This window comes from Ursus americanus, chromosome 34, assembly GCF_024610735.1.
Source record: "Ursus americanus isolate L20-20 chromosome 34, mUrsAme1.1.p, whole genome shotgun sequence".
NCBI lineage: Eukaryota > Metazoa > Chordata > Mammalia > Carnivora > Ursidae > Ursus > Ursus americanus.
The window spans coordinates 6,073,924-6,087,280 of record NC_142160.1 but is presented as its reverse complement, the minus strand read 5'-3'; the positions used below and the strand labels follow the sequence as shown (position 1 = coordinate 6,087,280).

The 13,357-nt window shown below is 47.3% G+C and overlaps 1 protein-coding gene across 9 annotated transcripts in view; it reads left to right on the top strand.

Annotated features, from left to right (window-relative positions):
* Positions 1-13,096, top strand: part of RCL1 (RNA terminal phosphate cyclase like 1) — a 90,492-nt gene extending 77,396 nt beyond the window's left edge. For 8 of the 9 annotated variants that reach the window (XM_087858814.1, XM_087858819.1, XM_087858821.1 and 5 more), the window contains 3 exons: positions 853-951; positions 2,645-2,748; positions 12,347-13,096. In XM_087858814.1, the coding sequence (XP_087714940.1) occupies positions 853-951; positions 2,645-2,748; positions 12,347-12,497 (354 nt within the window). In that variant the 3' untranslated portion in view covers positions 12,498-13,096. The remainder of the gene's footprint in view (positions 1-852; positions 952-2,644; positions 2,749-12,346) is intronic. The other variant, XM_045772377.2, reaches the window with a different exon arrangement.
* Positions 13,097-13,357: the final 261 nt, after the last annotated feature.

The following is a 13,357-nucleotide window of genomic DNA, read 5'->3' as shown; positions in this document are numbered from 1 at the left end:
TGGTGGTGGTTGGCCAGTTGAAGAGCACACACTGCCCTGACTGATGCAGGCACCGTCTCTCAGCTCCTCGAGTCCCTGCCATAAGGGAGCAGGGGCTCACTGTTTTCAGATTTTTCAAGAGAAGCTGGACATCTGGATTGGTATGTGACAGTTCAGATAGAAAGCCGTGTTGATAGGCTGGGTTTTGCAGTGTGCTGTGGAGCACAGAACGATGTCTGGGGAAGGCAGTCCTGCGTCGGCTCACAGTAGGGGCTTGGGAAGATCGAACGCAGCGAAAGACAGGACTTCACCAGTTGCCATTTTGCATCTGCATCTCTGCTGTGGGACACAGCTCAGCCCTGCCCGGACCAGCCTGTCCTTCCAGTTGCCAGAGTCTTCTCTCTGTCGGTCTGTGCAAGCAACATGCACGTGCACACACACACACTCACTGTGTCCTAAAGGCAGTTGAGCTGACCTAAAAGGAGCAAGGAAGAAATTGGAACGGAAGGAAGAATGATGGCAGGAGAAAATAAGATGAAGCTGCTTGAAAATATTCTTTAAGATCCCATAAGCTTGGTTAGATGAGAGTCACAAATGCAGCTCCAAGGTTTCTGTCGTTTTGCATGATCTTTTGCCTTGGTTTCACATCTGAAAGCTGAAACTTTGCCCTTGACGTACAGAATGCAGTTCAGGCTTTGAGGGATGGTCACGTCTCTGCTGTGTAGGCGAGGCCCCACGTTCTCGAACTGAGCACCGGTGAGGACTGTACTCTGGGTGGTTTGCTACTAGATGGTGTGTGGTGTTTGTCAACTGTCTTTTCTGTCTACCTCAAGAACCTGTCATCTCTGCATTTGTCTGTGTATCTATTCTCAGTTACTAGACCTCTCTGTGGGTCCTTCTGGAGTCTCCCAGGGAAGTTTTGCCCTGATGAAAGCCACAAAAATCACATGTGAGCCCAGCGAAATAAAACCAGTAAGGCGGGTACAGTGTGATTTTTTTTTTTTTTTCTTTCATTCACTTCCTTTTGCCACTGTCATTGATCACTGTGGTAGGGTGATGGCTGGGTCAAGGGTCCCTGTACAGGCCTCACTAAGGAAAACAGCTTATAAACAGTCTACTCCCCTGATCCAAGTCAGCATTCTTGAAAATATGTAATTGGTCACAAGGTGGAACAAGTAAGAATGAACTGTTTCAGAGTTAATTAGGATTTCTAGGTCCTAAATGGCTTTATTTCACATCCGTCTAATTAAGATGAAGACAGGGAACCTGCAAGTGTGTCTTCAGTGGTGTGCCTCCATCCCCTGTTCTCACCATTCAACTGGGAAGTAGTGGTGGAAGGAAGCACCGGGTCAGATGAAATCCTCTGGAAGGAGTGTGGTCAGGGTCTGGCCTCAGCTCTTTTGATGCTAAATCAGCCCAATGGTTGGTGCTAAATTTAATGATTTTTTTTTTTTTTTAATTTGGTGATTTTTGAAAGAGAGTAACTGGAAGCTGGGAGTAAATGATCAAGCTCTTGTTCTGGCTGTTACTTAGTTCAGGAAGTTTGTCATCTAGGCTTGTGTGAGGAAAGACTTTGTGTTTTATGTGCATCCCTCAGGCTCCGTTGACATGTGCAGGTGTCCCTTCCTGGGTCCTGTGGTGGCTGGCAGACCCTCTCCCTGACTGTGGGGGACGCTTCTGTCTCTTTCCAGCAGACCTGGGGGCATCGGAAGCATCGAGTCACAGAGTAGCCCAGTGGGAGCCCACATGTACAGCTGAGTGTGTGTTTTGTATCCCCATAAATAGCGGATCATAAGCCGGCTGAGTGACTGCACTCTCCCGCCGCCTTGGCAGCGCCAGTGCCCGCAGCCTCTAGTGACTGCATAGCTAGCGCTGGCTCTGCCTGAATTGTCTCTGTTCCTGCTGCCATCTCATCTTTGCAATAAGAGCAAAGCCACTTAAAACAGGGACTGCACCCTGTGCCTTGGGGTTGCCTCCACTACTCCCTCCGTGGAATCCTGTGCACAGACCCTAACATACTGATCGCACTAAGATATTGGTCCAGCACATAGTAGTAGGCAGTGAGGATGGTAGAAAAGCAACACAGTGATAAGGAGAGAGGGAGGAGAACAGTTTCATTTTAGGCAGTTAGAGGGAGCAAGTTCTGTGCTAAGGTGCACAGCGGGGAGAGACGAGAAGCTCCTGCAACAGGCCAGCAGTTTCTGAGTGTAGTGGAATGTGTGCGTAGATGAGACCCGTGGAAGGTGACAGTCTGGGCACGTCAGATTAGCTCCAGGACGGATCACATAAAGAGAGGCCGTGTTCCGTAGCCCTAGGTAATTAACTATACATTGCCTAGAGCTGATGATGCGTTTTGGCTTGTATATCTGCTGCTGCTTTCATTACAAAGGCAGTGTTTCATTTTTCACTAGATACAGCTCAGTAAACTCATAGTGTCCATGATTACAGTTGTTTTTATTAACTGTTCCTTTCACTCCCTGAAGTTAGTTGGTATAAGGGTTACTCTTAAAAGACCTGCCCTCTGTTTTATTACTGCTTAGACTTTGTAGTCTGCTCTTCTGTGGTTCTGATACTCTGGGTGTCTGCGGTTATTTCCTTCCGTTTTGTTGGTTTTCCATTTTCTAGTTGGTACAACGATTAATCTTTAAAGTATTTGTGTTTACAGGGTGGATGTGTGGACTCGACCAACCAGAGCCTGGCTCTGTTGCTCATGACCCTTGGACAGCAGGATGTTTCCAAAGTCCTGCTCGGACCGCTGTCTCCCTACACGTGAGTTGTTCCCTTCAGCCTTACCGTGCTGTCTGGAATAATCTTCCACTTGCACAGAACAACACAGCTATTGTGCCCCACACAGCTCATCTCTGTGAACACCTGCTTGTACTGATGGTTAGAGAGCTGGAGGCTGTCACCCTAAACAAGGATTTTACTTTTCATTCTTTCTTGTAGCTTCACCATTCCCGTCTGTCATTGCCATGTCATCAGTTATGTGATAAATACTGGGTAGTTCTCCTGTCTGTGCCTTAGATTTTGTTTCCATTTTGGAGGTAAACTCCTGGTTCTGTTATAGCTTGGGTTTTGTTGTTTGTTTTTTAAACCCCCCTTCTCCTTTATTGTGGCAAAAAGGACTGTGTTTTTGTCCAAGACAATAGGATGTGAGCAGGCTGGAAAGATGAAGGAGGAGGCAAAGTTCATATCCTGCCCCTGGGTTAGTGGGGAAATTAGAGAGAGGTGAGTTTGAGGCCATGGGTATCATCGAAGTTGACCGCTGAGGCATGAGGGCAAGCATTTTCCAAAAAGAGCAGCTCAGGCTTAATGATAAACAAGACTTAAATGATACACAGCAGAGTAGCAGAAGCACTTCCCATTGATAGTAACTGATGTGTGTGTGTGTGTGTGTGTGTGTGTGTGTGTGTGTGTGTGTGTGTCTACCTGACATCCTTACCTGACCATCTGTGGGTAGGAGCGGGCTGGGTGGGCCTTGTGTGGGCAGAGATACTTAGCTAGATATGAGACTGAACTGTCCTTTTTCGGTTATCATGGTACCGATGCTGTATATCTGAAAGGTACAGTACTGTGATAACTGAAGAATGGTGGTGCCTTCACGTTGGGAGAGGGGTGCACTCTGCTGTGGCTGGGGAGACCAGGAAACTGGGGGAGATCCTTATGGAGGCTTTTTTTTTTTTTGATTGGTGGTGGGAGATTGTTTTGGAACAAGGAGATGGAAGAGAGTACATTCTGTTAACAGAGGGGGAAGACTGATAAGCAGGGGGCTGGTGAGGACCACACTATCTCCCGATAGCTTGTGTAAAGTATTTCACAGCACAGGAAACCGGAAATTGAGTAAATGGCACTCTAACACCAGGATTCAACATTGCTAAGATAGACTTTGTAACTTGGGCAATTAGAGAGGGGGTCGGGCTGGGAGCACAGCACCCTGAGTGCAGAGATTTGCTTCCCATGGAGACTTTGCTGGCAGTGGCCGCTAGTCTGCCCGCTGCGGCCCCTTCAGCTGGTTAGCGGCTCTCAAGGCTGCAGCTTCCCGGCCTCCACTCCGGGGCAGCGGAGGGCCTGACTGCTCGCATAGTATGAGGCTGTGTCTAGAAACGTGTGTGGTCGTGGGGCGTGGGGTTTGGCAGAACATTATGTGAAAAATGGAATGTATATTTTTATTTTTCCTTGACAGTTTTTTTTTTTTCTTTTTTGCTTTTGGAGACTTTTTTTTTTTTTTCCAGTTTGGCTCCAGAGCCTTTATAATCTTTTCAAGTCCGCGGCCCCTGTGGAGATGGTCAAGATGTGACTGGACGTTTTTAAACGTTCCTGTGTCCTACTCGACTCACTCCTCACCACACATTAATTGCAGTGTCCTGTCTTCCAGAGACTTTGCCTAAAATTATAACATCTCCTGGGAAAACAAAGTGGTCTGCTGTGAATGGAGCTTTAGAGGAGTAGGACAGATTGCAGAATTATGTGTTTTGAGACTTGAGGCTAGGCCTTACAGGACATTTGTCGTCTGGATTACCTGCCTCCCGGGGCTTCATGTAAGGGAGGGGACAGCCGACCTTCTTTTTGGTAAACTGGCACAAGGGTGGGGGTAAGGGAGTTTATTTTTGGAAGCTGTATCTGATTAGGGCCCTTTTTGCCCTTTATCATTATGGAAGGCTCCAGTGACCCAAAGTGGTGAAGGGGCAAAGGCGGGGAGAAGCATAAGTCCATGAGGCACCCAATAAGCGAAGTTCACATTGTGTTCGTGTACAGTTAAGGGTGGAAGGGGACGGAATCCATCGTCAGGATGATCATACTTGGGGGCGAGCAGTTTATCCTAGTCAGATTCAAGAGCTTTTGAGATCAAACTGTCACACTTTCTTTTATGAGCAGTTAAAGTCATAAAAATTTGTTTTCTGAAACCTGATTTCTAACAAAAACCAGAAGCAAGATCCTCCTTGAAGAAATGTATGCTGGCACTTCGCACATTTTGATTTTTATAAATAGCTTTTCAAATGTCTGTTTACAGAGCACTGGGATTAAGGAGGATCTTTTTTCATGCAATGTTGCTTTCAAATCCTTTCTGGAAAATAAGGGTCTCTGTGTTCTTCCCTCCTTTTCCTCTTCCCTCTGTCTTACTTCAGGAGATTGCTCTTGGTGGTTTTTTCTGTTACTTGAGAAAGTAAGTCTATATGTGTGAAATTCTTCAGGAAGGCCAGAGAGATTTTTTCTCAGTAGAATAAAATAGTATTAAATGGCATGCTAGTGTGTGTAGAGTCAATTTCTGTTGAATTTATTGAGTTTTAGATGGTTATAGTTGATGAGAGTGGTTCTGCCTTCTCCTCAAAAAGCTTAACTTTAGAGGTTAGGGAAGGATTTACACTTTATTTAAGGCAGGGTGAACAGCAGGAAAAGTAAATATTAACGAACATCCTAATGAGCACTTTCAGAGATTGTTCGTGATTGGCAGCTGCGGTCGCCAGAGCGTGCTGCATTCTGCGTGAGCGCAGGCGTCGGAGTCCTGCCTACCTGGGTTTGCGGTCTGGCTCTGCCCCGGAGCTCAGGAGACTGGACCAGGCACTGAGCACCCTGGCACCTGTCTCGTCAGTAGAGATGGTGAATGGTCCTGAAATCATCGGTTTGTAGAGATGGAGTGAGGCTTGCATGAGATCTGGTAGTCAGCCCTCCCAGCCGTGCAGTGAGCCTCACGGAGCTCAGTCGATGCTGGAAGTGGAGGTTTGTGCCTGGGCGTCCCCTCAGCCCGGGACGTCTAGTCTCCCGGTAAGGTCACTTCGGACACCAGGAGGCCTATAACTTGCTTTGGGTGTTCTCGGGCCTGAAGTCACTGTGAGTTGTCTGCTCAGCTATCTCTAATTCTGTATTCATTATGACCAACCTCCTGCAGTCATGTTACTAAACACCCCACACACATCTTATTTGTGATTCCCAAGAATTCGGTAGGGTTGGTTTATTTAATGAACACTTACAGTGTTTACTGTTGTCCAGAAGTTGTCTTAGGTGCTTTAAAAATACAATTCATTTAGTTTTCATGATAACCCTATGGGGGCGGTAAAGGCAGATAGGTACTTTTCATGCTCCATTTTACAGGTGAGGGGGTTGAGGCAGGAGAGGTCGAGTCATGTGCCCGGCGGCACACAGGTCAGCCAGTGGGGTTCTGACTGAGACGGTCTCGTCCAGAGTCCCTGCTTCCCTGACGCACTGTGCTCTTGTGTAAGAGCTGGGATTCCATCCACATCGTTGGGCTCCGGGCACCTCCACGCCTCAGGCAGGCTGCCCTGCTGCATCTTTTCACAGAGTCCTCGTTTCAAATTCTGCTGTAAAATGATCTCCTTCTATCTTTAGTTAGAAGTCTAAAATAAACCATGCCACTTTGTTTTCTTTTTTTCTCACTTTAATAAATGACCTCTTTCCACTGCTTGTGAAGTGCTGGAGAGCGAGAGCCCAGTGTCCTTGTTCACACCGACTGCTTGGGGCTGTCGGCTCCCCCAGTCTGAAGCACAGCAGTGTGAGACCAAATGAGAGAATGCCCGGCTGTTTGGGCTCAGTTGCTTAGCTGCTGTCTGCAAGCTAGTGCGGCCCAGTCCACCTTACCTCTGGGGAGTGCTTGAAATCCTGCAAAGCCCCATCACTTCTATTATGCTGTTTGTACCCCAGAACGTATTTGGCATATGGAAAAAAGCCAGGGATAGCTTTACTTTTCGGATGAAAAGAGTGAAGTAGTTAAAATCAGTTATAAAGGTAGCAGGAAACAGAGAGGCTGGGGGAGATGTGGGTCCTTGGCTGAGTTTGGCAGAGAACTCGCTGTGAGCATTCGTTCTTGGAACAGAGGTCAGCGGGCTTCGGGAAAGCCACTTTTGGCAGAAAAAGCACCACCTGTGTATTTTTTAAAAGCTGGTGTGTCATGACTATGGGGTCCCATTGAACAGAATTCTCTTCCTACTCCTGAAACTTACCCCTCAACTTCCAGAGCAACACCTTAGGCCTGAGAAGAGGTAACCCTAATATTGAAGTGACTTGGTGGAGCAACACCTTAGGCCTGAGAAGAGGTAACCCTAATATTGAAGTGACTTGGTGGAGCAGGAGGCAGGGACCATCTGTCAGTTTTTGTGTCTGTGGAGCTACCGGGGAGAGGGCTCGCCCATGATCCTGTCACCCTCTCTGTGTCAGGCTTCAGGAGGGTGACCTGGTGAGGGGGTTGGTGTTTAAGGGATGGGTGGGCTGCCTGGCAAGTCCCAGGCAGTTGGGGTTCAACGGGCAGGTACCCATGAGCCCAGTGGCCTTCACCTGTTGACCAGGAGTGGCAGTGGTGGTAGGAACAACTCACCGTTTGAAAAGACACAGGAAAAATGATCTCTGTGCTCCAGAATTCTCTGAGACATGTTTGTCAGAGGGACTGGAAGCTTTTATGGAAAGTGTTTTTCCACAAAAGTATTGTGTTTTTTTTTGGTTTTTTTTTTCTGAAAATAAATCATCACTTTTTCCTGAACAACAACAAAAAAGCTCACTCTGCAGTTGTCTAAGTCAGGAGTTCATGTCCTTCGCACAGGAGTCGTATAGAAAGAGTTCCAGTTGCCCAAAATGGTCAGTCTGCAAAGCTGCCAGTTACACTGGGCAGGTGGTCACTGTGCTCCACCGAGGAGCAGAGCCGCTGTCAGTGAGCCACAGCTCCTCTTCTGTGTGGCCCTGTGCTTGTGTCCCAGAAGCGGGCGTCCTGCACCCGGAGGTATGGCCACAGCCATGCAGAGCTGCGCGTGGTGAAGGGCGCAGGGCAGCATGGATGTGACTTGTTGAATTCCTTCAGGAGACAGTTAGGATTTAACATCGTCTGTGGTTATTTCTCGGCTTCTGGAGAAGCAGCCGGAGGTGGGAGCCCATTCTGAACCCCCCCCCCCAGCCCCTTCATGCAGGCTTCCTCAGACAGGCAGAGGGGCTGGCAGAACATCTTGTAGAACGTGGAACTGACTTTGCTTTTCCTAGCTGTTCCAAAGGCTACAAACACCGCGAGGCTGCAAATATGTGGGGCTGTACACTCCAGCCTGTGTTTCTCCGTCCTTCTCCAGGTGCTCAGGGCACGCGGAGGCCCCTCGGGGGTTCTGCCAGCTGCCGAGGGCGTCTGGGTTTCCCAGCACAGTCCAGCGATTCACAGCGTAGCAGGCTGGGCAGGCTCGGGAGCAGAGCGCGCCCTGGGCTGTGCTCACTCGGGCAGCGACAGAACAGGCTGTTTTCCCCTTCGAACGCAGACAAGGGGGTGAGGTGGCTAGCACACGGTGTCTCGCTGCCAGCTGGAAGCTTGGCCCGCAGATGTCGATTGTTTATCTGTGGGTTTGATGTATGTGTTTTCTCTCCTAGGACAGGGCAGGGGCATGGATGGGCTGGGACGGAGAGCAAGAAACAAAAAACTTCAATTGGTGAGGAAGACAGGGAAGCCGGCAGGGAAGAACGGGCTTTCCTTCACTGCTGAGAGTGAGGACGTCCCATGTCTTTTTTTTTTTTTTTTTTTTTAAATTTATTTGACAGAGAGAGAGAGAGCCAGTGAGAGAGGGAACACAAGCAGGGGGAGTGGGAGAGGAAGAGGCAGGCTCCCAGCGGAGCAGGGAGCCCGATGCGGGGCGCGATCCCAGGACCCTGGGATCACGCCCTGAGCTGAAGGCAAACGCCCAACGACTGAGCCACCCAGGCGCCCCAAGGACGTCCCTTGTCAAAGCTAGCCCCAGCTCCTGAGTTCTCTTCAGGGCCTCGCTGAGCAGCTGCTGGAGCGCCCAGCAGGGAAAACAGGTTTCAGCAGCAGACATGGTCTTTGCCTGGAGGTGCTTTACCAGAGGGGGAGCGGACAGCTGTGAGACAACTCTACAGAAGCATTAATTCGACACCATGAGTGAGCCAGGAATACCGTGGAAACCGGAGAGCTTGCTGGCCGAGGGAGCTTTCGTAGGAGAGTTGCCAGATGGGATGTTACTGTGAAGATGGAGACGGAGAGAGCAGAGAAGTGAGGGACTTTTGTACGAGCGTGCCCCACACACCACAGCTACCTTCCAGGGTAGCTGCTGTTTCTTCTCTTAGTCCCTGATGTGCTGGTTGTGTCAGCTGGACAGGCTGAGGAGTTGTTCCACCCCTTTGCTCTCCCTCGTAGTTTGAAGGACAAAGGGACCGGAAGGGTGCGAAATTCACTGCAGTAGGCTTTGTGCTCGCTGGGTATATACTGTGTGAGGGTGGGAGCCAGGCCCACTACTTCTTTTGAATTTCACAAATATCATATATTTATTCATTTTGAACAGCTGTGTTCAGATATAACTCACATACCACACAGTTTACCCGTTTAAAGTGTACGGTTCAGAGGTGCCTGGGTGGCTCAGTCAGTTAACCGTCTGACTCATGGTTTCAGCTCAGGTCGTGATGTCAGAGTTGTGAGATTGAGCCCCGAGTCAGGCTCCCCGCTCAAGGGGGGAGTCTGCTCAAGATTGTTTTCCTCTGCCCCTCCCCCACAGGCACGTGCACGTGCGCCCGCATGCTGTATCTCTAAAATAAATAAATCTTAAAAAAAATAAAGTGTACAATTCAGTGGTTTTTAGTATATTCACGAGTTGTGTCACCATAACCACAGTTTCAGAACAACCATAATTTTAGAACATGTTCACCACCACAGAAAGAAACCCTTTGCCCACTCATGGTTGTTCCCTATCCTTCCCGCTCCCCTCCCCCTTCCCCGCCCTGGGTAACCACTAATCTGCTTTCTGCCTCTATAATTTGCCTGTTCTGGCAATTCCCGTATAAATAGACTCATACGATATGACGGCTTCTTTGACTTAGCGCAGCGTTTTCCGAGTTCATCTGTGCTGTGGCGTGTGTCAGTACTCCACTCCTTTTCAAGGCCGAGTAATACTCCATCATATAGACACCCCGCATTTTGTTTATCCATTCATTAGTTGATGGGCATTTGGGTTGTTCCTACTTTTTTGGCTGTTATGAATAATGTTATCACAAACATTTGTGTCAAGCTTTTGTGTGGGTGTGTACTTCATTTCTCTTGTTCCTATACCTAAGTGGGGAATTATGGATCATGGTAAATCCTTATTTAAGGTTTAACTGCCAGATTATTTTCCATAGGGCCATGCCGTATTAACATTCCATCCAGCAGTGTTGAGGCATCTCATTGCTTCACATCCTCATCCAGACATGTGAGGTCTCTCTTTTTGATTGTAGGTATTCTGTGGGGTGTGAAGGGGGATCTCCTAGTGGTTTGATTTCATTTCCCTAATAACTCATGATGTTGAGCATCTTTTCTTGTGCTTATTAGCTATTTGTGTGTCTGGAGAAATGTGTATCCGGATCCTTTGCCCATCTTTAGTTGGATTATTTCGTTTTTTTATTATTGAGTTGTAAGAATTCTTTATATATTCTCAATACCAGACTCTTATCAGATACATGGTCTGCAAATATGTTTTTTTCCATTCTGGGACTTGTCTTTTCACTTTCTTGATAGTGTCTGTTGATGCACAAAAGATTTTAATTTTGATGAAGTCTGATTTATCTGTTTTTTATCACTCTGCTTTTGGTGTTGTATTTAAGAAACCAGTGTCCAGCCCAAGATCATGGGGATTTTCTCCTGTATTTTCTTCCGTGAGTTTCATGTGTTAGCTGTTAAATTGAGGTCCTTAATGCATTTTGAGTTAATTTTTGTGTATGATGTGAGGAAAGGGCCCAACTTCATCTTTCTGCATGTGGAGCTGTCCCAGCAGCATTTGTTGAAAAGATTATTCTTTCCTCATTGAATTATCATAGTACCCCTTTTGAAAATCAATTCACCATAAATATGTGGGTTTATTTGACTCTCAACTCTTTCCTGTTGGTCTCTATGTCTAGAATCAGTATTTTGAAAGCTCAGGTGATTCCATGTGCAGGCAGGGTTAGAACCATCTGGCTAGGGTAGGGAGTTCGGATGGTTCATCTGGGAGGCAGTAGGACACAGGGTTGCTGGATACTTCATTACAGATTTGCAGACCATCTGTTCTTAACTAAACCAGTGTTCCCAAACTTGCCTGATTAAGAATCGCCAGGGAGGGGTGCCTGGGTGGCTCAGTTGGTGAAACATCTGCCTTCGGCTCAGGTCATGATCCCAGGGTCCTGGGATCGAGCCCCGCATCAGACTCAGTGAGGAGCCTGCTTCTCCCTCTCCCTCTGCCTGCCACTCCCCCTGCTTGTGCTCGCTTTCTCTCTCTCTCTGTCAAATAAATAAATAAATAAAATCTTAAAAAAAAAAAAGAATCACCAGGGATCCTTGTTAATAATAGATTTCTGTCCCCTGTGCACTGGGGAGATGGGGCCTGTAAGGGGTGGGGAGGGGCCGTTTTTGTGTTGGCCTGTGCTTCCGGCTCTACCATGTGGACCCTTGCTCCCTACTAGTTGTTAGTTGAATAGGACCTTCAGGAATCTGTGTGTTTAATGAACTCTCCAGGTGAGTCTTACAGTTGGGCCAGCTGGGGAGATGCTGAATCTGCTAGGGCACACCAGTAGAAGCCTGCTTACCTGTACCATGGTCCTTCCATAGAGTTGCTGTTTCCAAGGTACTGTTGGGGTGAAGCCATCATTCTGTCTTAAAGGAGATGACAAGAAACAGCTCTATGAAACTCCTTGTCACGTTTACTGTGAGCTCATCCCTGGCCACCTTGTTTAATATGGCCTGCCATATACATACAGATACTGTTATAGCCATATTTCTTCCCACCCCCCTGCCTTGTGTACTTTATTTAAATTTCCATAGTACTTTTAAAGAGTATTTAACTTGTCTGCCCCAGTAGATTGACAATTTCATGAGAGAAGGGATTTTTTTGTTGACTGCAACATCCCCAGCACAACATCCCCAGTGCTTGGTACATAGTACGCACTCAGTAAATGTGTGTAAATGGAAAGGTTTTATTGAGGTTGAGGAGTGGAGAGAGAGACTTCTCTGTTTTGGCATCTGCTTGCTTTGACTTCGTGATTCTGTGAGTCACGGGAGTACATGTTTCTCTGCATGAGCTGCTCAGAGACTAATGCTGTATTTATGTCCAGTCGAACATGCGTGGGGCCAGATGACTTATGTGTCGTGTACTAACCTCGGACCTTTAAAAACCTATTTAGTTTATTTAGTTTATCTTGTTGTATTGTGTGCGTCTCTATAGGCTGTCCAAATCAGCTTTGGAAAATGGCAGGCTGTGAATAAATACTATTTAATGAGCTTTGATTGAGAAGTTCTTAATTTTAGATATTCTTGATCTGTGAAAGTAAAGGCTTGGGTTCTAGGTGGGGGAAGGAGAACTTTTTTTGAAAATAGAATTCCTTTTTCACTCCTCCCTCGTTTTTTGTTTTTTTGTTTTTTCCTTTTTAGGATAGAGTTTTTGCGGCATTTGAAGAGCTTTTTCCAGATTATGTTTAAAATTGAAACCAAGCCATGTGGTGAAGAACTCAAGGGTGGGGATAAAGTGCTGATGACCTGTGTTGGCATTGGTTTCTCCAACCTTAGCAAGACCCTCAAGTGATACTCTCACCAGATAAGGCCCCAACGCCTACAAACAAAGCAGAAGCTGCTGCGGACACCCAAAGGGACCAAGTCCAAATTCATCCAGGACAGGACATGCTCTTACATTAAGGTTTTCTTAATTTTCCATTAAAAAAAATCAGAATTTTTAAATAGAAGACATCTCTGTATCATGTGGTTTCTAGCCATTTCTGCAGTGGCACTGACATTCCTCAGGAGGCCCAGTCATGACGACCGCTCCCGTGGCTCACCTGGATGAAGAGTGTGCCTTCAGGACACAGTTGTGCTGCTAGCACAGCCTCACACCTGCATCCCTGGGCTTCTGTCGTGTGGAGTCTGTTACCGTTCCTCCTGTGAGGACTGACCGCTTTGAGCCCCCTCGGTTTCTCTATAGGGATTAAAGGAGATAATATGGGGTGGAGTGCACTGCTCCACACGTGTCAGAATTGGTATATGAAGCCCATTTGTCCCTCGTCTTCTGAATGGACTGACATCTTGGGGGCAGGTGCTGCCCCCCGTCTGGCTCATCGTATGTGTATGTGGGGCGAGGAGTGCCTGGGGAGGGCAGGGGTCAATTAAAGTTATTGGATATTTTCTCTATCTAAGCTGTGCGGTACATTTTCTTATTTTATCCTCATGGTAGCTCTGCGATGTAGATTCTATTATATTCTTAAGAAAATTCACAAAGGGTATTTTATCCCTTTGAAATTTATAATGGGAAGACATTAGAGCTCCTGATTTAAAGTGCTGCATGTATTAGTGTCAGAGTCTGGAATTGGACCCTACTTGCAAGCTGCTAAGTCAGATTATTACTGCTCCGTGGACGCTAGCGGAAGACCTGCGGATCTTGGGTCAGAGACA